Source organism: Leucoraja erinacea, chromosome 10 (genome assembly GCF_028641065.1).
Source record: "Leucoraja erinacea ecotype New England chromosome 10, Leri_hhj_1, whole genome shotgun sequence".
NCBI classification, from domain to species: Eukaryota; Metazoa; Chordata; class Chondrichthyes; order Rajiformes; family Rajidae; genus Leucoraja; species Leucoraja erinaceus.
In genome coordinates this window covers 55,068,154-55,094,098 of record NC_073386.1, presented here as the reverse complement: position 1 = coordinate 55,094,098, position 25,945 = coordinate 55,068,154, and the positions used below count along the sequence as shown (strand labels likewise).

Below are 25,945 nucleotides of genomic sequence, written 5' to 3'. Positions count from 1 at the left end.
CGGGTACCATGTAATCCTGTGTTACCTGCCCCGTGGTCGGATAGTCGGCGACTAAACCATCTCCCCCACCTGGTTTGCCAGGTGAGGAGGGGGCTGTGGACCCCAGCAGGACCAAAAACAAGACCTGTCAAAGCTTCTAGCGAGCCAACGGCCATCCACACTTCAGTAGAAATTGCGATCACTGTCGTACATAGCATTGTAAGGAATAATGATAAAACACACACACCAAAATCTTATACTTCCAGCGGCGGAAGTCCGCAGGAACTGGAGGTCAGAGATGTGTGGCGCATCCGTCACCGTTCGCATTGGAAACCAGCACCACTGCGTCACTAATGTTTTCAACTATGATGAATGATACATGATCTATAAGCTAAAGATAAGTGTAGTAAGTGGACAGTAAGTAGACGTACTGTAGCGTTCCTTTTTTGGTTGAGGTGCAGGGGAAATGTGAGAGCTGTATAAAACATTGGTTAAGCCACAAGTAGAAATGCTGAGTGGCTCTGGTCACTCCTCCACAGAAAGGATATGACAGCATCAGAGAGGATGGTAAAGCAATGAGAAAAGCCTGTTGATATTGGAAATTAATAAATTATGATGCTCTCATGGATGGGGAACTTCAGATGTGAGGCAGGATTTGCTAGGGTTTGGAAGTGGACGTAGAGAAACAAAGATGCTGGTTGAGACCCGAAACATCACATATCCATGTTCTCCAGAGATGCAGTCTGATCTGCTGAGTTACTCCAGCATTGTGTGTCCATTGGAAGTAGATGCCAGAGAAGTGTAAATAAGATGCTGAAAATTGGGGTCTGGTACATTTTGTTAAGGAAGGACTTAACAGTGAGGTTATTAACTGGGAGCCTAAGCAATGATTTAAGGTAGAATTAGATAGGAATTGAGGTATTTTATTTTCACCCAGTGAGTGGTGAGGTCTGGAATTAATTTCCTGAAATGATGAGTAAGACAAAAACCCGTAGCAATGTTTAATGTTATTATCTACTGGACTTTGAACCAACAGCTGAAAAATTGAATTAATATATTAATTATAACTTGTTTTTTATTGGCATAGAAGTGATGGACCAAATGGTCGCCTACAATGTTTGGCTACAGTGTCGCCTACAGATTTGTACGATGCAGCCACAAGAGATTGTAGATTTATTAAAGAGAGACAAAGTACTGGAGTAACTCGCAGAGTCAGGCAGCATCTCTGGGGGGCACAAACAAGCAGCGTTTCAAGTTGGCACCCTTCATCAGACATTGTAGTAAGGGAGAGAAAGCTGGAAGAGAGTTGCAGACAGGCAAGTAATAGTGTGTGTAGGAAGGAACTGCGGACGCTGGTTTCAACTGAAGATGGACACAAAAAGCTGAACCAACTCAGTGGTCAGGCAGCATCTGTGGAGAAAAGGAATAGGCGACAGTATGGACACAGGCCATTCTGCCCAACACGTCGATGCCAACCAAGATGCCCTATCCAAGCTTGTCCCTTTGCTTTCTCCAGGCCCATATTCCACTAAACGTTTCCCAACCATGTAACTGTCCAAATGTCTTTTAAATGTTGTTATTGTACATACATCTGTTATTTCATCTGGCCACTCTCTGTGTGTAAAAGGTTGCCCCTAAGACATACAAATGGAGGTTTGTAATATATATATATATATATATATATATATATATATATATATATATATATATATATATGAGTAACAAAGTAATGGGTATGAAGGCATTTGTTCTCAAAGCCTTTTTTACATTGAAGTCTCTTTCTAAAATAATGTTTTCCTTTATGATTCGTGATGTTTGCACCTTAACACCCAAATGATCTGTCGGTATGGTGTTATGGGGAAATGTAATACACTCATGTCAGTTTATTTGCGGTCAAATTGTTTGTACATTTTCTGTGACTTCTGTTGTTGGTTTTGCCAAAGGCTTGTGGAACATTTTAATTTTGAAAGCCACTTTGTACATAATTAAGACAGCTAAAATGTAGAAGCAAAGAGCTACAAGTGGTAAAAGATAATCTAAACTGTATGTCGGCCAATACATCAATGTAGTTCAAACTCTTTCATGAGATCTGTTATATGCATGTAAGTGATAGAAACATGTTTGTTTTAACCCATTAATTGAATCAAACTAATGTAGACCAGTCAGGAATGATGATGAACAATTAAACAACTAATAGGAAATAAAAAACATAGTGCTGGAGCAACTCAGCGGATCAAGCAGCATCTCTGGAGAACATGGGTCGGTGATGTTTTGGGTCGGGTCCCTTCTTCAGCGTATGATGCAGGCATAAGGGACTGCAGATTTGCAAGAACACACCAAATGCTGGAGTAACTTCAGAATCTGAAGGGTCCAGACCAGAAACACTTTGTCCTGCCTCTCCTCTCTTCCAGCTTTCTTCCCCTTCCCCCTACAATCAGTCCGAAGTAGTGTCCCTACCCGAAACGTCACCTGTCCATGTTCTTCAGACCCAATGAGTTACTCGAGCACTTTGTGTCCTATTGTGTAAACCAGTATATGCAGTTCTTGTTTCACATTTTAACATCGCTTGCCAGGAATAGCAAGTGGTTGATTCATTGTAATTGTCTCTGTATTATGCCAATTTGTTTCAGTTTAATGTGATATCATAAACTGAACTGGAGTAACTTAGCAGGTCAGGTTGTATCTTTGGAAGCATGGATAGATGACATTTTGGGTCAGGGTGCTTCTTCAGACTAACTGCAGTAGAGGGGGAAGAAAAGGTGAGAAAGGAGGTAAGGGATGGACAACGCCTGGCAAGTGGTAGGTGGATACATGTGTGGGAGGTTTTTACTTGCAGATGGGAAGACAAAGGATAGTGATGAAAACAAGACAAAAGGCTACAAGATAGGAGGAACAGGAGTAAATTGTGAGGCCAGAGGAAGAAACATAGATCAAAGAGTTTGGGCTCCTCATCTCTCGACCTTTTATCATAAATTAATCTGCCAATAAACCTCACCGGTATCCACTTATCACTTGGGGATGGGACAAGCCAGGCCTTGCCCCATCCCCATTTCTTTCTCGGCTTGCTTTCTCCCCCCTCCACCACTGCAAATAGTCTGAAGTAGGATCCCACTAATCTGTGTGGGACCTTATCAAATGCTTTCTGAAATGAAGTTATTTCATCTCCAGGTACACTACATCCACTGGCTCTCCCTTGTCCATTTTACTTGTTACATCCTCAAAAAATTTCAGAAGATTTGTCAGGCATGATTTCCCCTTCGTAAATCCATGCTGACTTGGACCGATCCTGTTACTGCTGTCCAAATGTGCCACTATTACATCTTTGATAATTGACTCCAGCATCCTCACCACCATGGATGTCAGGCTGACTGGTCTATAATTCCTGGCTTCCTCCTTTCTCGAAAAGTAGAATAATATTAATTACCATCCAATACACAGGAACTGATCCAGAATCTATAGAACATAGGAAAATGATCTCCACTATGTCCACATTTCTAGAGCCTGGGATGCCCTGGGGATTTATCAGATTATTCTGTCCTTTTATTCTGAACAATTGAACCATTGAACAGTTGAGACAGAATGAGGCAATGATCCTTGTTGTTAGTTGAAGAAAAATGTAAGAGGGCACCTGTGGTGAATGTCATTGTTCTTTCAAATACTGTAATGCCGTTAGCTATTTATATAACTGGGAGTGATTATGGTGCTTGTTTAATATTTGAGTATGACATGCTTGTTCAGTTTTGCACTGAGTTGAGTTAAAGTCTACACTGTTCTGAGCTAAAAGTGTGAGTAACTGATGCCTGATATTAACAAAGATCTTTCTTCTTTACAAAGAAAGCTTTTTCATGGTCTTTGAACATCCTAAAATGCTTGGTATTAATGAATGAAATACATTTGAACTATAGTCACAGTTGCAAATCCAGGAAATTTAAGATAAGGTAGCAATATTACACAATTTTGAGATTTTAAAAATCAAGTCTGCAATTTATCCCATCAGATAAAGCATTAAAACAAGTTTAATTTGACACCTAATTCACTTTCATATCTTCAGTATTAAAAAAGTTATGGCCATTTTCATACTCGGAAATTAGCATCTTGTTCCGTATTGCTTTTCCATTGACTAAACACAAAAGCTGTGATCGAGGACAGTCTAAAGCCCATAACTTTCTTAAAAATTAAGAGAACTGAATGAAATTTTCAGTTATTATCGATTGAAGCATTCTGAAACAAATATAAAACATTTTACTTGGATGACCTGAAATTAAACCATATAATTAGTTAGTTACCTAATTGTAGTTAATTACAAAATTGACTGTTGTGACGGAAATTGTAATAAACACCCAAACTGTCTTTTAAAATTCAAAAATGTTATATTCTCAAGATCAGAACTTTAATACAATTGTATTATATGCTGTAAGTCCGTAACAGATAGGTAAATAAATTACAATTTCTAGCAATAGACCAAGTCTTTATGGAGAGGATCAGTTGCTAGCTGGTCCATTGGCATATCATAATCAGTAGCATCATCATACTCATAAGATTGTAACCAATAAGCAACTCTGTACACCTTGTTTTTCCTCAACTTTTCAATTTTGGCATTGTAAACTACAAGTTTTTGCTCTTCAAACCACGCATGACATGCCTTTCTGCCCACTACTTTCCCATTAACAATGTCCTGTAGATTCCATTTCTTAAGAAAAGGATATATTTTTTAAATGGCCTAAGTATCCATATAACAAACTAATCCCATTCTCACAAGAATTCACATTATAACATGATTTTTAAATCTCACTGTCATGAATTTATATGCCAGATGGAAGGAATTGAATGTTTAATTCCCATGAATTAATCTAGAAACATCCACTCAATATAATCAAAATTATTATTTTTTTTGCACAATTCATGGGACTAAAACGGATATTTAGTATAAAAATATTGACTATTGGTAGACAATTACAAAAAATATAGACGATTTAGATGCTCTTATGACATGATTTGCCACAAAAAAGAGCATTTAAATCATCTTGCAAGTGGGTTTTTCTGGAACGCGATTGATTGGAACGTTGCATTTGTGGTGAATTGGAACGCCATATCCGCAGGAAAAACACTGCCGGTTCGTATGGAACCCAAATCACATTTTCGCATCATAAAATTTGATTAAAGCCATCCCAAGAAGCACGATTATATGTAAATTAGATGACTTACCTTTTGTTTTGTCCCGTTCTTGCGATACGTCATGTTGTAGGCATTGAGGGCGTTTTAATCCTGCTTGGTTATAGATTGTTGAACAGGCCTGGAATCAGCCTGATTTGCTTATGGATGAAATATTTACTAGATCAAATATTTAATCCAGTAATTTGATGGGACACTGACGGAGTCCAGACCATACTCAACAGATGTGAAACAGGGCTCTCAGCCGGGCAACCTAGGCAGCTTTTTAGGTTGCCAAATGACAGTTTAGGTGGTCATTTAAGACGGCTTGCAAGACGCGTGCGATAATGTGCTCGGACAAAGTGCGTAGTTAACATTCGGAATTATGCTCAATGCAGCAGTCACATATTATTTAATCTTTTTGACAAATATTTCATGCAAGCAGGGAGTCCTATTATATTGTCCCTAATCTCAGTTCCATTTACAGAAGAAATCAGTTTTCCACATTTTGCTCATTTTCTCATAGAAATAGCATTTTAATTAATCTGCTTTGTACCCTCATTAAACTGCAATAGACATCTCGTATGCGAAGGATGTATCCCCGATCTTGCAGCCTACCTCATTGCAGCATTCACACTTCTTTATCTGCACTTCTCTGTAACTGTAAAGCTATATTTTGCACATTGTTATTTTCCTTTTTGTACATGTGGTTTGATTTTCTGAATAGTACAAAATGTTTTTCATTACATCTCTATACGTGACAACAGTAAATCAATGAAGCAAGAATGCCTGCCCCATTCAAGGCACTTCAACTTGAATTTACTGATTTTTGGCTTTGACTTTCAGTACTCCTTGAATTCAGTTTTTATCAGCCCATTATCATTAATATTGTGCAACCCTAAACACTCTTTGTGCCTCCCTCCCTCCCCAACCCCAACCCCAACATTATTAGCTTCAGAATTAAAAACAAATATGTAAAACTATATTTGAAGGCTAAGTTGCAGATTTTGAGACTGATACTAGAATTTCTGATGTCCCATCAATGTGGTTAATCGCGTATGATTAACCATAAGAGCTCAGAATTGGCAATTGATTTTTCCACCCATTTGCATGGTTGTTAAACCACTTGATTGTCCCAATTGCTGTTTTAATTAAGATTTGCATAACTTGGTTATAGATTGTTGAACAGGCCTGGAATCAGCCTGCTTTGCTTATGGATCAAATATCTACTAGATCAAATTACCTCCCCCCCCCACTTGACTCCATTCAAATCCAGTAATTTAATGAGACACTGACGGAGTCTAGACCATAGTCAACAAAGGTTTTTTTTCTCTGTTTCCAGCCGGGCAACCCAGGCACCTTTTTAGGTTGCTAAATGACAGTTTAGGTGGTAATTTAAGACGGCTTGCAAGAAGCGTGCGATAATGTGCTCGGACAAAGTGCGAGGTTACCAGTCGGAATTATGCTCAATGCAGCATTCACATATTATCTCTGCTTCAAATAAAGTCACAAGCTAAACATATTCACCAATTAAGACATGATATATACCACAATGACATGCAGCAAAATTATAATACAGTATATACAGTATCTCAATTATTTTTACACGTTGCAATGAATGCAATTTCTATTATTTATTTCCACTTCCAAACAAAAATGTGGTTGGATTATTCAGCGTATGATCAACCTCGGTGAGACCAAGCGAAGGCTTGGCGATCGCTTTGCACAACACCTCCACACAGTTTGCAATAACCAACCTGATCTCCCGGCTCAGCACTTCAACTCCCCCTCCCATTCCGAATCCGACCTTTCTGCCCTGGGCCTCCTCCATGGCCAGAGTGAGGCCCACCATAAAATGGAGGAGCAGCACCTCATATTTCGCTTGGGCAGTTTACACCTCAGTGGTATGAACATTGACTTCTCCAATTTCAGGTAGTCCCTGCTTTCTCCTCCCCTTCCCAGCTCTCCCTCAGCCCACTGTCTCCGCATCTTCCTTTCTTCTTTCCGCCCCCCTCACCCCCCACCCTCACATCAGTCTGAAGAAGGGTCTCGACCCGAAATGTCGCCTATTTCCTTCACTCCATAGATGCTGCCTCACCCGCTGAGTTTCTCTAGCATTTTTGTCTACCCATTCAAGTTCTGTTATCCCACTTTCCTCACCCACTCCCTACACGTTAGGGGCAATTTTACAGAGACAAGTTAACCTACAAAGCCAATGTGTCTTTGGGATGTGGGAGGAAACCGACACACTTGCAGGAAGATTGTGCGAATTCAACACAGACAGTACCCGAGGACAGATCGAACAAAGATCTCTGGCGTGTGAGGCAGCAAATCCAACACACATAAAATTATATGTTGATAACTTTGGTTACTAAAAAAAAAAAAGAAACTATCCATTTTCAGTTTTAAATCTCTAAATGATGCTATGTCCCCCTTTACAGCTACTGTATGTTATAATTCAGTTCAAGACTATGGGGCAGTACCTTGGCCATAAAGTTGCTGCCTAAAAGGCCTGTCCCACTTGGGCGTCATTTGCGCTTCATTTACGCGACATCGTTAACACATCACAACGCGCACGTCGTAACGCGCGCATGGCGCCTGGTGGCGTAGGCGGGTTCTTTAGTAACTTGTCAGTTTCTTTGTTGAACTAAATTAAGGCGCATGTTGCAATCAAAAGGGCTTGAACAATTGGTTGGGAAGAAAGCCACCTGCGTGACGCGCAAATGACGCCCAAGTGGGACAGACCCCTAAAAGTGCCAGAGACCCGGAATTGATCCTGAATATGGGTGCTGTCTGTATGGAGTTTGCTCCATTTCCCTTTGATCGCATGGGTTTTCTCCGGGTGCTCTTGTTTCCTTCCACATTCCAAAGGTGTGCAGGTACCTTTTTTAGACCCAACTCAAAACGTAATATTTTCCTTTTGTCCAGACCTGTTGAGTAACTCCAGCTTTTTGTGTCTATCTTCAGTTTAAACCAGCATCTGTCGTTCCTTCCTACACACACGATACTATAGGATAGAACTTTATTAATACTAGGAAGAAAATTGTGTGTGTGGGTGGGTATATAACACGCACACACACGCACGCACAGTTATATATTCATATATATATTTATATAGTTATATGTTCATATATAAATATACACTTTTGTTTTCTCGTTTATAACATTGTTTACAGAGTACTATGTTTACATATTCTGTTGTGCTGCTGCAAGTAAAGATTTCATTGTTCTAACTGGGACGTGAGAGAATAAAACACTCTTGACGCGTTGCTAATGTGTGGGATAGAACTAGTGTACGGGCGATCGGTTGTACGGCATGGGCCGAAGGGCCTGTTTCCACGCTGTATCTTTAAATTAAACTAAAAACACTAAAACCAGAGGAAATCTAAAGAAGGGCCTCTACCCGAAACATCACCCGATTTCTTCCATCCAGAGATGCTGCCTGCTCCATGGAGTTCCCCCGCACAATTAAAGCATGGAATAGTCTTCACCCTACCATAGTTACCCAACCAGACACAACTAAATTTAAGGTAGCTCTTTTTTCCCCAAGAACCCTTTTTTGCTTAAGTCCAAGTCAAGACTCAAGAGAGTTTTATTGTCATGTGTCCCAGATAGGAAAATGAAATTCTTGCTTGCTGCAGTACAACAGAATATGCACACATAATATAGAACAGGAGATAAAAGTTCAGTATAGAGAGGGGGGCCCGCTCAGAGTTAAACGCTAGGTGTCCCGGGTGTTTGCCAAGCCGGGCAAAATGACACGGCTTTTAGGTTGCCCAGCGGGACTTTGGGCCGCCATTGACACCCGGGCAACCGTTAATTTCGAGCCCTGTGAAAGCAACAGCAATGTAGTTTCCATTGTGCTTATATAACTAGAATACAGTTCCAAGTTGAGAATTAAATAGAACATAGAATATAGAACAGTACAGCACAGGAAATGACCCTTCGGCCCACAATGTTTGTGCTGAACATGATGCCAAGTTGAATTGCACCTATCTAAAAGCTTCTTAAATGCCACTATCGGATCTGTCTCCACCACCCCTAGCAATGTGTTCCAGGCTCCCACCACTGTCCAGGCTTCCCCAGCACATCTCCATTAAACCTGCCCTCTCTCACCTTTGCCCTCTATTGTTGGATATTTTTACCCTGGAGAAAATGGTTCTGTCTGTCTACCCTATCTATGCCTCTCATAACTTTAGTTTAGTTTATTATTGTCACGTACGGAGGTACAGTGAAAAGCTTTTTGTTATGTGCTATCCAGTCAGTGAAAAGACTATACATGATTATAATCCGACCATCTACAGTGTAGAGATAACATTTAGTGCAAGATAAAGTCCGATTAAAGATAGTTCAAAGGTCTCCAATGAGGTAGTTAGAAGGTCAGGACTGCTCTTTAGCTGGTGGGATGACAGTTCAGCTGCTTGATAAAAGTTGGGAAGAAACTGTTCTTGAATCTGGAGGAATGGGTTTTCAAACTTCTATATCTCTTGCCTGAAGGGAGAGGGGAGAAGTGGGGTGAGACCAGTCCTTGATTATGCTGATGGACTTGCCGAGGCAGCGTGGAGTCAGTGGTGGGAAGGTAGGTTTGCGTGCTGGTCTGGACTACGCCCACAACTCTTTGAGATTTTATGCAGTCTTGGATGGCGCTGCTCCCAAACCGTGCTGTGATGCATCTCCATAAAATAATTTCTACGGCACATCTACAGAGGTTGGTGAGGGTTGTTGGGGACATGCCGAACCTCCTAAGCCTTCTAAGGAAGTAGAGACTTTAGTGTGCTTTCGTGGCCATTGCTTCGATGTGGCTGGTCCAGAACAGATTGCTGGTAATATCTATTTCTAAGAACTTTAGGCTTTCAACCATCTCTACTTTCATGCCATCAATGTATACTGTGTGTATTCAATGAACAGCTTCACTCCCTGAAGTAAATTACAATCTACTTAGTCTTGCTGACATTGAGGGAGAGGTTTGTTGTCTTGGCACCAGGTTACACGGTTCTCAATTTCCTTCCTGTACTGCATCTCGTTATTATTTGATATACAGACAACTGCAAATTTGTAAATTGAGTTGGATTGGTATTTGGGTGCACAGTCGTGAGTCTAAGGAGTATAGAAAGGGGCTGAGAACACATCCTTGTGGAGCACCAGTGTTGAGGATTATTGTAGAGGATGATTTGTCACCTATCCTTACTGATCGTGGTCTGTTGGTTGGGATGTCGAGGAACCACTTGCAGAGGGGAATGCGGACTCCAAGTTCCCCGAGTTTGGAAATGAACTTGAATGGCATAATGGTATAGAAAGCAGAGCTGTAGTCTATGAATAAGAGTCTGACAGGTGTCCTTCTGCAGGTGTTCCAGGGATGAGTGCAGTCAGGGAGATGGCAGCCAGTTATAGTATACAGGCCTTGCTACAGGCCTTGCTACAGTCTGCGTGTATCCGAATGATTATACTGGGACCCAAGTTTGTCCCGGTATTAAGTATAGTATTTATATACTTTTATTAAGTCTCCCTTCAACCTCCAATGTTCCAGAGAAAACAATCCAAGTCTATCCAACCTCTCCCTGTTGCTGAAAGCCCCCCCCCCCCCCCACCCACCTCTCCACTAATTCCAATATTGGGGGGTGGGGGAGGGGGGCTTTCTGGAGTGCTAGTATGGGTGTTGTGGGCCGAAGGGACTAGTTCCCAGAGGGCTAATATGGACATTGTGGGCCGAATGGATTCTTGGGCTGGCAGCTCAGTCACTCAAGCCTGGTGGGCTGGCAGCTCAGTCACTCACGGCTGGTCCAAGGGAATTTTTTTTCCCATGTAATCTCCACGCATTGTCTCTCAAGAACACAATCGGTCAGTTTTACCATGGGTAGCTATTGAAATGGACAAGTAACCCGCTTCTATTACTTGTGCAGTGATACTCTATTAAACAATGTAATATATAACCTTTACTATTTTTAGCTTGCTATACCAAAAATACACTTACAGCTATTGAAAAGATCTTTATGTTTGAAAATCTTGCAGGGGTAAAAACTCTATGATTATGATCTGAAACTCCCTAGCTTTTCCCTATTGACACAATTGACAGAACTGGACCTTCTATAAAGTTTCTTAGCAACGCAACTATTGCACAATGGCGGAACTACTTGTACTCCTTCATCATAACCTTCTCCAAATTTTTTGTTCCCAAATAAATTGTGACAACTAGAGTTACATCCTCACTTTCCAATTTCCTCTATTAGCTGTTGTGAGATAGTGTGGCACTAGGTCCATCACATATGCTTTAAATTCTCAAGTTGAGTATATTATCATATACATAAATATGGTGAGGTACAGGTGCAGCGAAAATCTGGCTTGCAGCAACATCACAGGCACATAGATAGGCTAACAATTAAAAACATAAATTATACATACAATTTCTATTGAACAGAACTAATTTGTGGGACATTTCTCTCGACCTCATAAATCACTGGCATCTGGCTCTCTAAGAATCACCCCTTCCCAAATCTGTGCTTTCCACTGGGGTGAGACTTAGGAATTCTGCCAGATCCTCTCTCTCTGTCCAGGGACATCTGAGATACAAATTTAATATGGTATAGTATAGTTTTTTGGACCTTTAAGCCATTGTTCTATTTCACCAAAATATAAAAAACTTTATTCACCAACCAGTCTTTACCAGCTTTGCAGTGGCAACATGTTTTCAGCCTAGGTTTCTTCATTATCTGTAAGCTCAGTGAATCTCTTTGCTGTATTTCAAAGTTGCTTGTTGCGTGGTGGTTGGAGCTGCTGCCTCACGACTCCAGGCTCCTGGATTCATTCCTGACTTTGGTGGTATTTGCAGAGTAGTTTGACAGTTCTCTTTATGACTGCAGGTTTCTGCTGTGTGCTCCAATTTTCCACAGCTGATACAATTAATTCACTGCTGAAAATGATCCCTTTGTGTAAGTAAATGGCAAATTAGTTATAGGACGTTGATCGGTATGTGAGAGAGAATAAATTGCAGAATTATAGGGAAATCAAGAGAGGTGGTATGAAACTGATGGGATTTTCTCTTGGGAGCCAGCATGGACCCAAAGGGTCTGATTCTGTTTCCAGTGCTGTATGTGATAGTGACCTACAAGTAACATAATTGTTTTGGAAAAACAATAAGTAATTCAGCACCTTCACTCCTGCCATTCAGACTCCGGATAGACACAAAAAGCTGGAGGAACGTGAGAGAAAACCTCTGGAGAAAAGGAATAGGTGACGTTTCGTGTCAAGACCCTCCTTCAGTCCCGAAACGTCACCTATTCCTTTTCTACAGAGAAGCTGTCTGACATGCTGAGTTGCTCCAGCTTTTTGTGTCTATCTACTGTTTCTTCCTACACATTGCACGAAACAGAAAATATTTAATTTTATGTAACAATTTTGACAGCTCTGTTGCAAATGTAACTTGTGTGTTGTGCTTTAGTTTAGGTCTCATTTCCGACTCATTTCATATGTTCTTTGACTGCACGGCTCTTCTGGCTGGACTGGCGGCATCCGTGATTTCCAGGTGGAGACCAAATGACAACTTTTCCTACGGGTAAGAAATGGAGTACTTAGTGGCGTTTACATTATGTAGAAGTACATAACTATTATTCAGCAGTAATATCGTTTTTTAATATCCATTTGAGATGGCTGTTAGGTATTTATTGCATTCGCAGCATAACCAATCTAAACAAGAGTTTGAGTTGATTCTCCCATCGTCGGAAAGCCGATGGATATACTTTGTGTTTATTTCTGATTAGTATAACTAGGATGAATTGATATCATATTGGTCTCTATATCCCAACTTTCCCACCCTCTATTTCATATTAAACCGATGGAGCTCTTTTGTCGCTAAGCCAACAGTGGTCTGGCATTTTTAATCTTGAAAGTTTCCTCCACTCCAAAGCGTTTAAATGATGTATGTAACTGATCTTGATTTTCAAAAGGACTTAAAGTCGAACTCTAATGTTATTGTGCTCATGAGATGGGGAACTGGTTTAGGCATTAGAGAGATAGCACAGGAACAGGCCTTTCGACACACTGAGTCTGCGCCGATCAGTGATCACCCTGTACATTAGCACTGTCTTATACAATACAGGCAATTAACAATTTTTTTTTACCAAAGCCAATTAACCTACAAACCTCTACATCTTTGGAGTGTGGGAGGAAACTAGAGAAAACACACAAGGTCACAGGGAGAACTTATAAATTCCATACAGACAGCCCCCGTAGTCCGTGTCGTACTTGGGTCCCTGCCGCTGTAAGGCAGCAATTCTACCACTGTGCCGCCCCTTGATTAATGGACACAAAACAGAGCAAACGGGTTCTTCTCAACTTGGCAATACTAAAATTAGTGTTCACCTCAAATATCAACTTTTGAGGTGATGTTACCCAGATAGCAGGAGAAACAATGCAGAAATCTAGAAAGGCCATGGTGGCTTTATGCATGCTTACAATCCATATTCATGTACAAGATGTAGGGATTTGGTGCGAAGCAGCTTAAGTTAAGTAGCTGGGTCAGTAAATGTGTGGACAGTATAAGAAGGACAGAAAGGGATTTTGATGCATCAAGTTAGTGGGCAAGTATAACACAGATGGAATATGATGCGGAAAAATGTGATGCTATATAGAAATCTAAAAAGGTCATGGTGGCTTTATACATGAATTTCAGAAAGTTAGTGCGTGGATATAACAAGCAATTAGGAGATCATGGTGTCGGCTTATCTTGATTAAAATTTGTCTTGAATATTAAGGAGCTTCCACATTCAAGTAGAATCGTATGGCTGTTGTCTATTATATCTTGCCCAAGATATTTGTGCGCAAGACTGACTTCTGGGAATAAATAAATCATCCTGGGTAGAGAACCGAACACACTGGAATAATTTTGTGGGTCAGACAGCATCTCTGGAGAGAAGGCATAGGGTAGAGAACCAATAGATTAAACCTATACTCTTTTAAGTTTTGAGGGATGGTGGCTAATCTCATTCAAACACATACAATTCTTAACAGACCTAATAGTAGATGCTTGGTGGATGTTTCTCCTGAACAAATTTTCCTTCGTTTCTCAGCAAAAGGGAAGGTCATTTAATACTGAACAATGGAAACATTATTTCACTTAAAATATTGGAATTCTCTCCTTTTTAGCACTTTGGACACTGAATTGTTGAGTACATTCAACACCAATGTTAATGATTTTTGTACATGATGTGAATCTAGGGATATTGCAGGAAAATTAAGTTGAAGTGAACTCGCCTATGCCTAACAATGTTTCAGGCAGCTCAATGGGACAAATGACTGCCGCTGGAATATTCTAGAGTTCTTAGATGCTTGTCCAGAATTGAAGCTGCCTTAAATATATTGATAATAGCTCCTTTGTGAGAATCCATTCAGCTGAAATCTGATAGTTTATGAGACATTGGGAGAGAGCCATAAATTATTTGCATTTTATTGCATCTTAACTTTGCTTGGGTTATAATGCGGTGTCGTTATTTATATTCACTGTTATTGAGATATATTCAGATTTAGGATATGAAATGGTTAAACCTTGAGGAAGAAATTACTTATAAAGAAATTAAAACGTAACTCAAAGTCAACTACAAAAACACAACTACATTGAACATGACAATGAAAGTTAAATATAAAAAGTGGGAGTTACGAGTGAGGAATTCCCAGGCAAGCACTAGTTTGTCGCAACTGTGCTGTTATTTGGAGCAATCATGCATACCCATTTTTGCAGGACAAAATGTGCTCCTGGTCGAGAGATGGAAGGAGTTATTTCTCTGTATGTTTTGTTTCCTTTGGCAGATATGTCCGAGCAGAGGTTCTCGCTGGATTTGTGAATGGATTGTTTCTGATCTTCACAGCCTTCTTCATTTTTTCAGAAGGAATAGAGGTTGGTTCATGAAAAATGTGGTTCTATGTTAGCTGCAGTATTTTGCTCCTGGTTGGTTCCTTGTGGGCCTTGGATGAAATCATTGATAGTTAAAGTTGCTCTGTAATTGGAGAAAGTTTCTGAAAATCTGTTTGGTTTAAGTTGCAGACTACATTTTTTATTTGCAACTATTATTTTATTTGTTTTACTGTTTTCCTAGATACAAGAAATAAAAGTGAAATTTCAGTATTACCTCTTAAAGGCAGGGTTCCTTTTTTTTGGGGGGGGGCAAAGGTTGCTATAAATGTTCATTTGATTTTTTAGGGTATACCCACATTTCAGGTCAGTGCAGAAAACTGCAAGCTGAAGTTATCAACGTTGCTCACTAGATTATGTAGACTGCTGGGTATGTGCAATGGCATAAAATTCTGTTAAGCATAAGAACTGCTGGAATACTGAGGCAGGTCTTCACAGGAGAGTTGAAACCAGCCTCTGCATCATTTGAAGGGCTGCACCTTATCTCTGCCACTTTGTAGAGAGTCTGAGTTATCCACCGTCCTCTAATAAGTAGATGCCTTACAATTCATCATTGTTTGTGCTTGCACCTTCCCCTCCTACCAGCCAATATTTTCAGGTTCACAGAGAATGGGTCAATTATACTGTGCTCAATATCATGGATTGTGCATATCAATAGAATATCAAAGGCCTGTATAACAGCCTAATTCAATAGTTGCCATTGGCCAATTTTTTTGCCTTGTACCTTTTGCCATTATTTCCCAAAGTGATCTCCCTTTTTCGCTTTGCTTCTTATCATATCCAGGCTATTTTATATTATCAGTGATAATTACTGTGTAATTTTTGCCTCTGTGGGTGAGCTACTTGATTGATTGGGTTGTCATAGTCAAACCCAATCATACGACCAGTATATTGACATGAATAGTAATCGGCAACAAACTTCAGCTTCATCTTCTCACTCCAAAATTCTGGAGATAATTGAGGTAATTCTACTCCTATCATCTTAGTTGATTTGTAACCAGCTAAACACTCATCAATGGTTACATTTGAGTTTTTCCATTTTTGGATGTTATCTTTTCACTGCCACAAATACAGCAGGAACTTGTCAAGAACGTTTTATTGTCATATGTCCCGGATGGGACAATGAAATTCTTACCTGCTGCAGCACAACAGAATATGTGAATATGTAAACATAGAACATAACGGGAGAAGAAAAAAAAAAGAAAAAGTTCAATGAATAACAGATATAGTGCAATAATAATATAGTCTTTTGCAGTTCAGAACCCAGAGCTTATTCATTGTTGTGTTTGATAGCCTGATAGCTGTATGGAAGAAGCTGTTCCTGAACCTGGACGTTACAGTTTTCAGGCTTATTCCTTAGTGATTAAAAAACGTTACGGGCAATTAAACTTCTCACAGGCGAGTTACAGCTGCAGTATGGGTACATTATGCTTGGGTTAGTGACCCTAACTGGGTCATCGCTGGAACTATTTATTGGCACTTACAGAAAATATGGAATTATGAGAGAATTTATCACATTGTGGCACTGTTTTCTCCTTAAATAAAGATGTCTAGTATAACTTTGTTTCTAACTATATATTTAAAATAATTAAAGAAATACATCCATTTTTAAAAATCGGGTATTCACATGTAACAAATTATTAAATGTTTGTAATATCCTTTGTAGACAAGCTTTTATCTTCCTTCTGCTAACCTCTAATGGGTAAGAGCTAGTGTACATGAAATCGATCCTGGGAATCTTGTAACAGCTGTAGTGAAAATTGCCATTTTCCAAGTAATATAATTTTAATGGGGGAGGACAGTTTAATTGGAGATGTTGCAGTAGGGTCAAAAAAGAGTAGTAGGACCTTTTTAAATTAAATTTGACTTTTTTTGTCTTTTCACAAATATTTATGATTAGAGGAATATAAAGTTCAGGGTGTGGTAATAAGGGGAGAGGCACTTGGATCAATCAATGCTTTTCTCTACCACCGCTAAGTCATGCCTCCTCCATTCATAAAAATATACCTGGATGCACAACTCTCCATCATGCACAATACTGCATAAACATTTTGCAAACTGAGAACTGTTCTGCATACTGAGTTCCGCTGAGAGTCCACTACAGGGAAAATATGAGGACACCTACCATTGATTTGCGAGAGGCTGGTGATGAGGAACTATTAATGAGTAATGGGATTTAAAGATGGGGGTACCAAAATCATTAAAGGAAAGTGAGCATGAATAATAAATAATTAGAAAGGCTAATGAATTGTTGACTTTTTATCTCAAAGTAATCGGAATATAAAGGATTGGGCACTATTTGAAGTTTTGCATTGAGTTTGAAGAATGCACATTAGGCTGGGTTTGGTATTAGTTGGCGAAAGAATGCTTCTTAGGTTTAACGGTTAAATTGAGAACCAGCCTTGTATTTCCTTGAAGGTTTAGTATTAAATCATGCTCTTATAGCAGTGTTTATAATGATTAATGGAGTTGATAAACAGGAGATTCAGCAGTTCAGCTGTTCAAGGGATTGTATATTTGTTTATTACAAAGAATTGTGAAAATCTGGAGCTCTTCTACCAAAATCTCTTCATGCTAAATCAACTGAACATTTCAAAGTAAGATTTTCTTGTTAGGCAACGATGGTTGAATCAAGATGGATAGATGGAGTTAGGATGCAAAGGTATGATTAAAGAATGCTGGAACAGGCTGCTACCATGCTTACACCTGCAAACTAATTTTTAACTTGTGAATCAGTGTTTTATTTTTAGTTTGCATCTTGTCCACGTCCTTTTATTTGTTTTTTTTTGTAATGTTAAAGACTTCCTTCGTCGCTTCAAAACACCTGAAGAAAACATTACTGCTTTATTTTTTTTAATCCAATTTTTAAAATTCACGATGACCAGAATTATCAACCTTTGAGGATAGTTGTATCCTTGGAAGCCAGCCTTGTATTTGCAGTTTACACTTATAGTTGCTCCCCGTGACCATTCATACCAGTGGTGACATGTTTTCGCTCAACTTGCTGGCAGCCAGAGATTTAGTACATTTTCTACTTATTCCCTTTTTGCTATTTCAGCATGTTGTTTTGCTATGAATGTTGGAATGTTAGTTGTTATATTTAACAATGTAGATCTTGTTCGTTTGTTCCAATTCTTCAGTGCATGATGCACGGTGAGTCTTTCATTAGTTTATCCTGTATTTGTACCTTTTTAGTCATGTTGTAAATATCAACTTTGTTTCTAATAAATATCACTTTCAAAATGGGCATGAAGGCATGTGCAATACTAACTGAAGGAAAGTAGCTTGAAATCTTGTGTTTTTGAATGCTGGTATTCTGTTTACATTTAATCTGGGGGTTTCCATTTGTGGAATTGGTAATAACATAGTGTAAAATAAAATGATTCCAGCAGTAAGTTTCCGTCCATGTAATATAAAGAGGTGATAAGTATGGCTAAGGAATTATTTTACTAAAAAAATTGGTTTATTTTTAAATTGCAGGAAATGAAAATGCTTAATAACTGCTGGAAAAGACAACTAATCCTTTGTATGTCAAATGATTGTTCACTTTTGGGGAGAACAACGAATGAATGAATAAAAACTCTCTATACATTTGGCTACTGTTTAATGACACTGAGTTAAGTCCCATGCAGCAGTGTGTTGGAAATCAGGGGCTAGGAACTTTGAGATGTGACATTTCCCATTTATCATTCTTCTACCTGTAAGGTGCTTCAAGCTTTAGTTATTTTTTCATTTCCAATTATTTTTCAGAGAGCTTTGGAACCCCCTGATGTGCATCATGACCGGTTGCTGTCTGTGTCTGTGCTTGGGTTTCTGGTGAATTTGGTTGGCATTTTTGTATTTAAACATGGTGGCCATGGACACTCACATGATGGTGGTAAGAGAACAACTATAAATATTATAACTATTCAAGCTGTTAGAGAAAATAAGACTAATATCATTGGAAATCTTTATAAAGTGAAACTACTTTCCACCCTAAACTGCTTTTACTGTTATATTGTTATTACTGTATTGTCATGGCTATTAAGATACAGTAAATTGTTTTGTGTGCTATCCAGTCAAATCAAAATGAACAGAATTAGCAAATTACTGGCAATGCCTGCATAGTCACCAACATTCTTTGCTTCATTTGCAAATGAGCTGGGACAACTAATGTTGACATCACCTCTAATTTCAGTTCCTATATAATATTTAACATGTGGCTCGTATGGGGACTGAGCTGCAGGAGAAAATGGTGAAGGAGGCATTTAGACAGGTACATGGAAAGGAATGGTGTATGGGCTAAATGTAGAAAAATAGGACTGACTAGCTCAGGTAGTCGGCTTGGATGGATTGGGCCAAAGAGCCTGTTTCCATGCTGTATGACTCCAAGTTGAATTCCTCTTCGACCCTTGAGCTTTACTTTATTTAATACCCATAACTAAACAGTAATTTGATGCTTCACGGATTTGAGTGTTTAAATTCTCAAATAAGTCATTCAAAGTTACAGCTAGCAAGTGTCCCAAAGTAACTTAGATCAGAATAAAGCAATTCCTTCTAAAAATTATTTATTTCCAGTTTAATATTAAAATGTTACCTGAAGGATAAATTGCAGGGAATTTTGTGTGTTTTTTCTATTGGAAAAGAAATGGGTATTGGGTATGGTAGGAAGCTATTACTTTTAATTAGACATCTAAATCCATGTACCCGAAGCACAAAGTTTAATGTGCAGATTTATCACAAAATTCGGCACAAGATATGTTGGCTTTCATGGTAAGGGGATGCAGTACAAAAGGGAGAAGATCTTGTTATTGTTATAAAGGGTTTGGTGAAACCATACCTGGAGCACTGAGTAGTTTTAGTATCTGTACTTAAAGGTTAAATTTATCGGTAGAAACTGCAATGCCGGTTCACTGGATTGACTTTTGGTGGAGGGGACGGTTCTTTGAGGAACTATTTGAATGGGATGGGTCAATGTTCCCCGGAGCACAGAAGAAGGAGAGATTATCTCATTCTGTGAGGCTGCTTTTCCTTGACTAGGGTCCACGCCTTTGCAATAAACGAGTTTGGTATTCCGACTGCACATGCCCAGGTCATAGGTCACAAGCGAAAAACACTCTCAGCAACCGTGTCGCGGCAAGGACTCAGACCTGCGCCTCATCCACAGCCAGGATCGATCCCGGGACTCCGGCGCCGCAATCGTTGCCGAACCGCCACTGGACCATCCCCGTCCGGGGGGCGGCCAGAGACGTCGGGAGTCAGACGGGAGCATCGCCCACAGACAACGCGGAGAAGCAGCGCTAAATCCAGCTCAACTCTGCCTGTTAACCTACCAGCCCTGCCTGGACTTACGGGATCGACGGCCCAAGCTTACAGCCAGCATGGAGAAGCAGCGCTAAATCCAGCTCAACTCTGCCTGTTAACCTACTAGCTCTACCTGGACTTAAGGGAACAATGGCCCAGGCCCACAGCCAGTGCGGAGAAGCAGCGCTAACTCCACGGCTCCGGGCTGGTCTCCCGTCAGTCCACGCAGGGCTGTAGGTTAACCCGGCGAGACGGGCAGAGCTGAGCTGGGTTTAGCGCTATTTCTCCGCGTTGGCTGCGGGCCTGGGCCGTCGTTCCCATGTCCAGGTAGGCTGGTAAGTTAACAGGCTAGAGTTGAGCTGGATTTAGCGCTGCTTCTCCGCCACGGCACGGCTGCCTATAACAAATCCCATGATTCCTTGCGTTTTTCGGAATACCAAACACGCTTATGAGGGGTTGGTGAGTAAGCAGAGGGTGAGACACTTCTTCACATTGATTAATAATGAGTCTTGGTAATTCCCTTTCAGATACTCACTTATCAAAAATGTTACGATAGATTTTTGGACTATTTGAGACTGGGTGGTTTTAGACAGGCATGGTTTATTAAATAACACTTCAGGTTCTAACGGCTGTATGGCATGCTCTTCACATTTTAATGTTCTTAGCCAGTTAATTATGACTTTGTACATTTGTATGCAAGCTTGTTTATCTAATTCAAAGATGCACATTATTTTGTTTATAACCATCACATTTGTTGTATTAGGTCATGGCCATAGCCATTCGCTCTTCAATGGGGGAATTCCTGGGCTGAATCATGGACATAGTCATGGTGGACACGGGCACGGCCGCAATGATGTACATCAATCAGATCATTCCCATGGACACGGTCATTCCCATGCTGACGAACATTGCCAAGGTGAGTTATCCCAAGACTCCATGAATCTTTATTTATTTATTATTAGAAGAAGCAATTGTACAAAGATAAAACATTCGGCATCTAAGATTATACAATTATTGTACAGCTTCATTTTTAACCTTATAACCTGAAAATGAAAAAAAGAAAAGAAAAAGAGAACAAGAGAGGGAAAAAGTGAGGTGAAAAGATAGCTTGAAAAAGAACAAAGGAAAGACCCCTAAACTACCAGTAGTGTGGCCGAAAAAGATAGAGATAAGAAAAAGAAAGGTGGAGATATACCTGCCCCTCGTCCCCCCCCCCGCCCACCTCACTGGATTTAAATTTAAAATTGTGATGCGCCATGCTATTCTTGTAAGAATTCGGTGAAGAGTGTCCATGTCTTGAGAAATTGATCTGGTTTTTCCGCCAAGACAAGCCTAATTTTTTCCAAATGTAGTATCTCGGACATGTTTGTGATTCACATCTTCACTGTAGGGACTGTTGTCCATTTCTAAAATTTAAATATTATTTTTTTTCACTGTTATCAGGCCATAGTTAAAGAAACATCTTTGAAATAATGTTAGCTCGGAACAGGCCTCTGACATACCTAGTGTGATCAATTTTATGTCGGGGTCCAATTTTATTTTAAGTATTTTAGAAAAGATATCAAAAATTCCCCTCCAGACATTTTGTAATTTTGTACAGGAAGCAAAGGAATGGGTTATGGTTGCTTCTTGGAGGAGACATTTATCACAAATAGGAGAGACATTTGGGAAGATCTTATTCAATTTAGACTTTGAGTAATAAAGTATTTGCAGTATTTTCCAATTCCTAACATTAGGAGAACAGTAGTGTATATATAGGTTTTCCTCCCAACTATTCTTTGAAATTGTTAGACCCAATTTGTCTTAGCAGTGCAAGCTCGCCTAATTATTTCCGATGATGGAATATGTAAATTTAAAAGGGTATTATAAAGGTACGATATTAACTTATTTGAATCCGACTTTCTATTCATGCATTCATCTAGTATATCTGGAGCCATAGAGTGACAATCTTGGGTGTGTATTTTCACATAGTCTCGTATTTGAAGATATCTGAAGTATTGACTATCTTTCAAATGATATTTCAACTGTAATTCTTGAAACGAGAGGAGGGTAATAGATCTCCCAGCTTTTTAATTCCTAAGCTTTCCCATTGTGTAAACGCCTTGCCTAAAGTAGACGGTTTAAACAAGGGATTATTGGCGACTGGTAAGAGGAGAGATAAGTTTCTCAATTTAAGGGTTGACTCCATGAATCTAAAGTTACCTTGGCTTAAATATAGAAAACTCATGTTTTTGCCTACTTTCTGAGTAAAATATTCACAGGTAATACAGAAATCCTATCAAAGAACAGATCTAATACAACTCTTCGTGAAGAAATAATTGAATCATCCTGTTCCTCTGCTTCTTCAGCTCGTTTGTTTTTCTGCGTATCCAATATAATATTGAATGTGGACATCATTGCTATCACGGCTAAGAAGCCTGGAAGTGACGTCCATTCACCCTGAAGAATTATCTGCTCCATTCTTTAAATTTGTTTTTTATGCTTTGTACAGGTCTTAATGCTTTCTCTGTGCCCACTCCCATCCTTCCACAGTAAGCAATTCTATTATATTTTCATATTGTTCTTAGGACAAAGAACCATCAACATCAACATTGTGCCAGTTTTCAGAGCACACTGTCAGCCCCATTCCACCAGTTATTTCCCTGAATTTTATTTTTTTAAACTACCCATCAACTATTCCATGACTCTTCTGACATCCATCTACACTTGCGATAATTTACAATAGCACGTTAACATTTCATTATATCTTGGGAATGTAGGAGGAACCCCTAATACCTGGGGGAAACCCACACAGTCACAGGAAGAACATATCAATTCCACGTAGCACCCAAGGTCGGGATCAAACATGCATCCCTAGAGCTCAATGGCACTTAATTATCTTATAACATATTTTTGTATAGTAATAGAGCAACATTTTTCTTAGTACGTTTTCCTCCACACACGCCAGCATCTTAATGAATCTGTATTCTACCCTTTGTTGAAACCTCTGTTTCTTTCCTATGATGGGAAGAATATGGTATCTGAGCTCTCCCTGCACTCTGGTTAAGGCATTATAAATTCATAATTACCACCTGGATATTATTTATATTCCATAGGTTTGGGAAGCAAGTGTTAAGAATTAAAAGCTTCAGTTCAGCAAATTAAGGTGCTGTTTGTAATATATTTTTGAATGTGACCCCATCTCCTTCTCCTGGATCGTGTCTCACTGCTCGAGTAGAATAAAATCATAATCTAAACCAAAACAAATCAAAGAAGAAAGATGGCCGTTTTTACTATATACTGTCTATCTTGCTACTTTCCCACTACCCAACATCCACCTTTAGTCCTGATGCAACGTCTTGACCTGAAAAGTTGACATATCCCTTTTGTCTCAGCAGATGCTACTTGATTCCCTAAGTTCTCCAGCAGTTTATTTGATGGCTAATTCATAACTGCTCTTTGAAATTGTCGAGCTAGACATTCAGTTCAGGAAGCAAGAAGGCATCACTGATAAATGTTACCTTCTTCACCCCCCCCCCCACCGCCCCTGACTGATTTATGAGTGCCACATCCAGACTTCAAGTGATGTGAAGCACCACAATACTACGGGGAAAGATTACTAGGATAGGGTGCATATCTGGGAGCATTGAATATTTCTGAATGTTCCAGACATTTAGAACTTTTCAAAACTATCTAATGATCATTAAAATTCAGCTATAAAATGTATATTTGCAAGCAATTTTTGTAAAACAGAAATTCCATTAAAACTATTAATTCAGTTAGGTAAATTAATATTTACTGCTCCATTGTGAGAGTGCTGAGGAGTTGCAGCATCTTGAGCTCTGGCACTGAACTCCACTAGGAGTCATGGAGCATTATTTGCAAAACATCATTGAGGATCATCAAGCAAACTTTGAAGTTTACATATGCTTGAGAGAATCCGGAGCTTAGTCATGGAGTCATACAACACGGAAACAGGCCATTCCGCCCAACTTACCCACGTTGACCAAGATGTCCCATCTACACAATTCCCACCTGCCTGTGTTTGCCCCATATCCTTCTAAACCTTTCCTATCCGTTTACCTGCCCAAATGTCTTTTAAAACTAGTAGCTTGATGGAATTATATCCTTGTCCATGAGATGAAAAGGACAAAGTAGTTCAGATTTTCATTTCACTACCTAGTGAGTAGATTAAATGTGAATTCAGGTTGTCCAGGGTTCCATTCCTGTACGCTGTTTATGAGAACAGTTTGCAAGAACCGTGTACATGTTCTCCAGAGATGCTGCCTGACCTGCTAAGTTGCTAAGTGACACTTTGTATCAATTACATGATTTGGTCCCAAGCTGTACATAATTACTGGCATTCCTGATAGCATTGCTTAGGGTTTCCTAGGCACATGGTGTTTAGTAAATATTGATGACATCTGGAATGCTGAATTATGTAACTACAGCAGTTTGGTGGGAGTTTTCTTTCAATGAATGTTATAGATTTTGTAATTATACGTTCTACATTTCTCTACAGAAGACCATCAGAGTGATATACTTCAAGCAAAAGGACCGAATAGGCAGATTTTAGAAGGTATTAAAATTGTCTCACATCCATCAAGCTTTTATTCAAAAACCTAATAGATGATCGAAAATGTTTTTCTAAACCAATTGGTCTTCCTCTAAACGTAGATGTTCCATGATTTAAAACAAAATAATCAGAAATTGTATTTCATTAAAGCATAATAGAATTTCTCCCCTCTTCCCAGGAGTCTTTCTGCATATTGTAGCTGACACGCTTGGCAGTGTAGGAGTCATAATATCTACACTTCTGATGCAGAACTATGGCCTTATGATAGCAGATCCCATCTGCTCCATGTTGATTTCTTTCCTTATAGGAATAAGGTAAGCAACTTGCGGTTCCTGTATTGTTCGTTTGTTTGATATTAAGCTACTGGTCACAATTAAATACAGCGTTGATGAGCTTCTATTATGAAACATTAACATGTAATGTGTTTGAAATCAATTTGATGAGAGGGTTAAGGAAGCCATATGAATGCACATAGATAAAACCTCTCTTGCTATTCCTTTCTTGATCCCTGTCCTCACCAGATGGTTATGGCATATCAAGTTAGACACAAAAACTGGAGTAACTCAGCGGGACAGGCAGCATCTCTGGAGAGAAGCAATGGGTGACGTTTTGGGTCGAGACCCTTCGTCAGACTGGTTAGGGATCAGGGAAACGAGAGATATAGAAGGTGATGTGGAGAGATAAAGAATAATGAATGAAAGATATGCAAAAAACAAACAATGATAAATGAAACAGGCCATTGTAAGCTGTTTGTAGGGTGAAAATGAGAAGCTGGTGCGACTTTGGTGGGGGAGGGATAGAGAGGGAATGCCGGGGCCACGTGAAGTGAGAGAAATCAATATTCATACCACTGGGCTGTAAGCTGCCCAAGCAAAATATGAGATGCTGTTCCTCCAATTTGCGTTTAGCCTCACTCTGACAGTGGAGGAGACCCAGGACAGAAAGGTCTGTGTGGGATGGGAAGGAGGATTAAAGTGTCCCACAGCAACCAGAGATCAGGTTGGTTCACACGGGTTGAGCGAAGGTGTTCCGTGAAACAATCGCCTAGTCTGCGTTTGATCTCGTGATGTACAAGA

General features: G+C 39.6%; 1 protein-coding gene across 1 annotated transcript in view; it reads left to right on the top strand.

Annotated features, from left to right (window-relative positions):
* Nucleotides 1-25,945, top strand: part of slc30a7 (solute carrier family 30 member 7) — a 47,158-nt gene that overhangs the window by 1,092 nt on the left and 20,121 nt on the right. The window contains exons 3-8 of the mRNA XM_055642357.1: nt 12,566-12,679; nt 14,929-15,016; nt 18,782-18,908; nt 21,078-21,230; nt 24,816-24,872; nt 25,048-25,183. Coding sequence (XP_055498332.1) covers nt 12,566-12,679; nt 14,929-15,016; nt 18,782-18,908; nt 21,078-21,230; nt 24,816-24,872; nt 25,048-25,183 — 675 coding nt within the window. The remainder of the gene's footprint in view (nt 1-12,565; nt 12,680-14,928; nt 15,017-18,781; nt 18,909-21,077; nt 21,231-24,815; nt 24,873-25,047; nt 25,184-25,945) is intronic.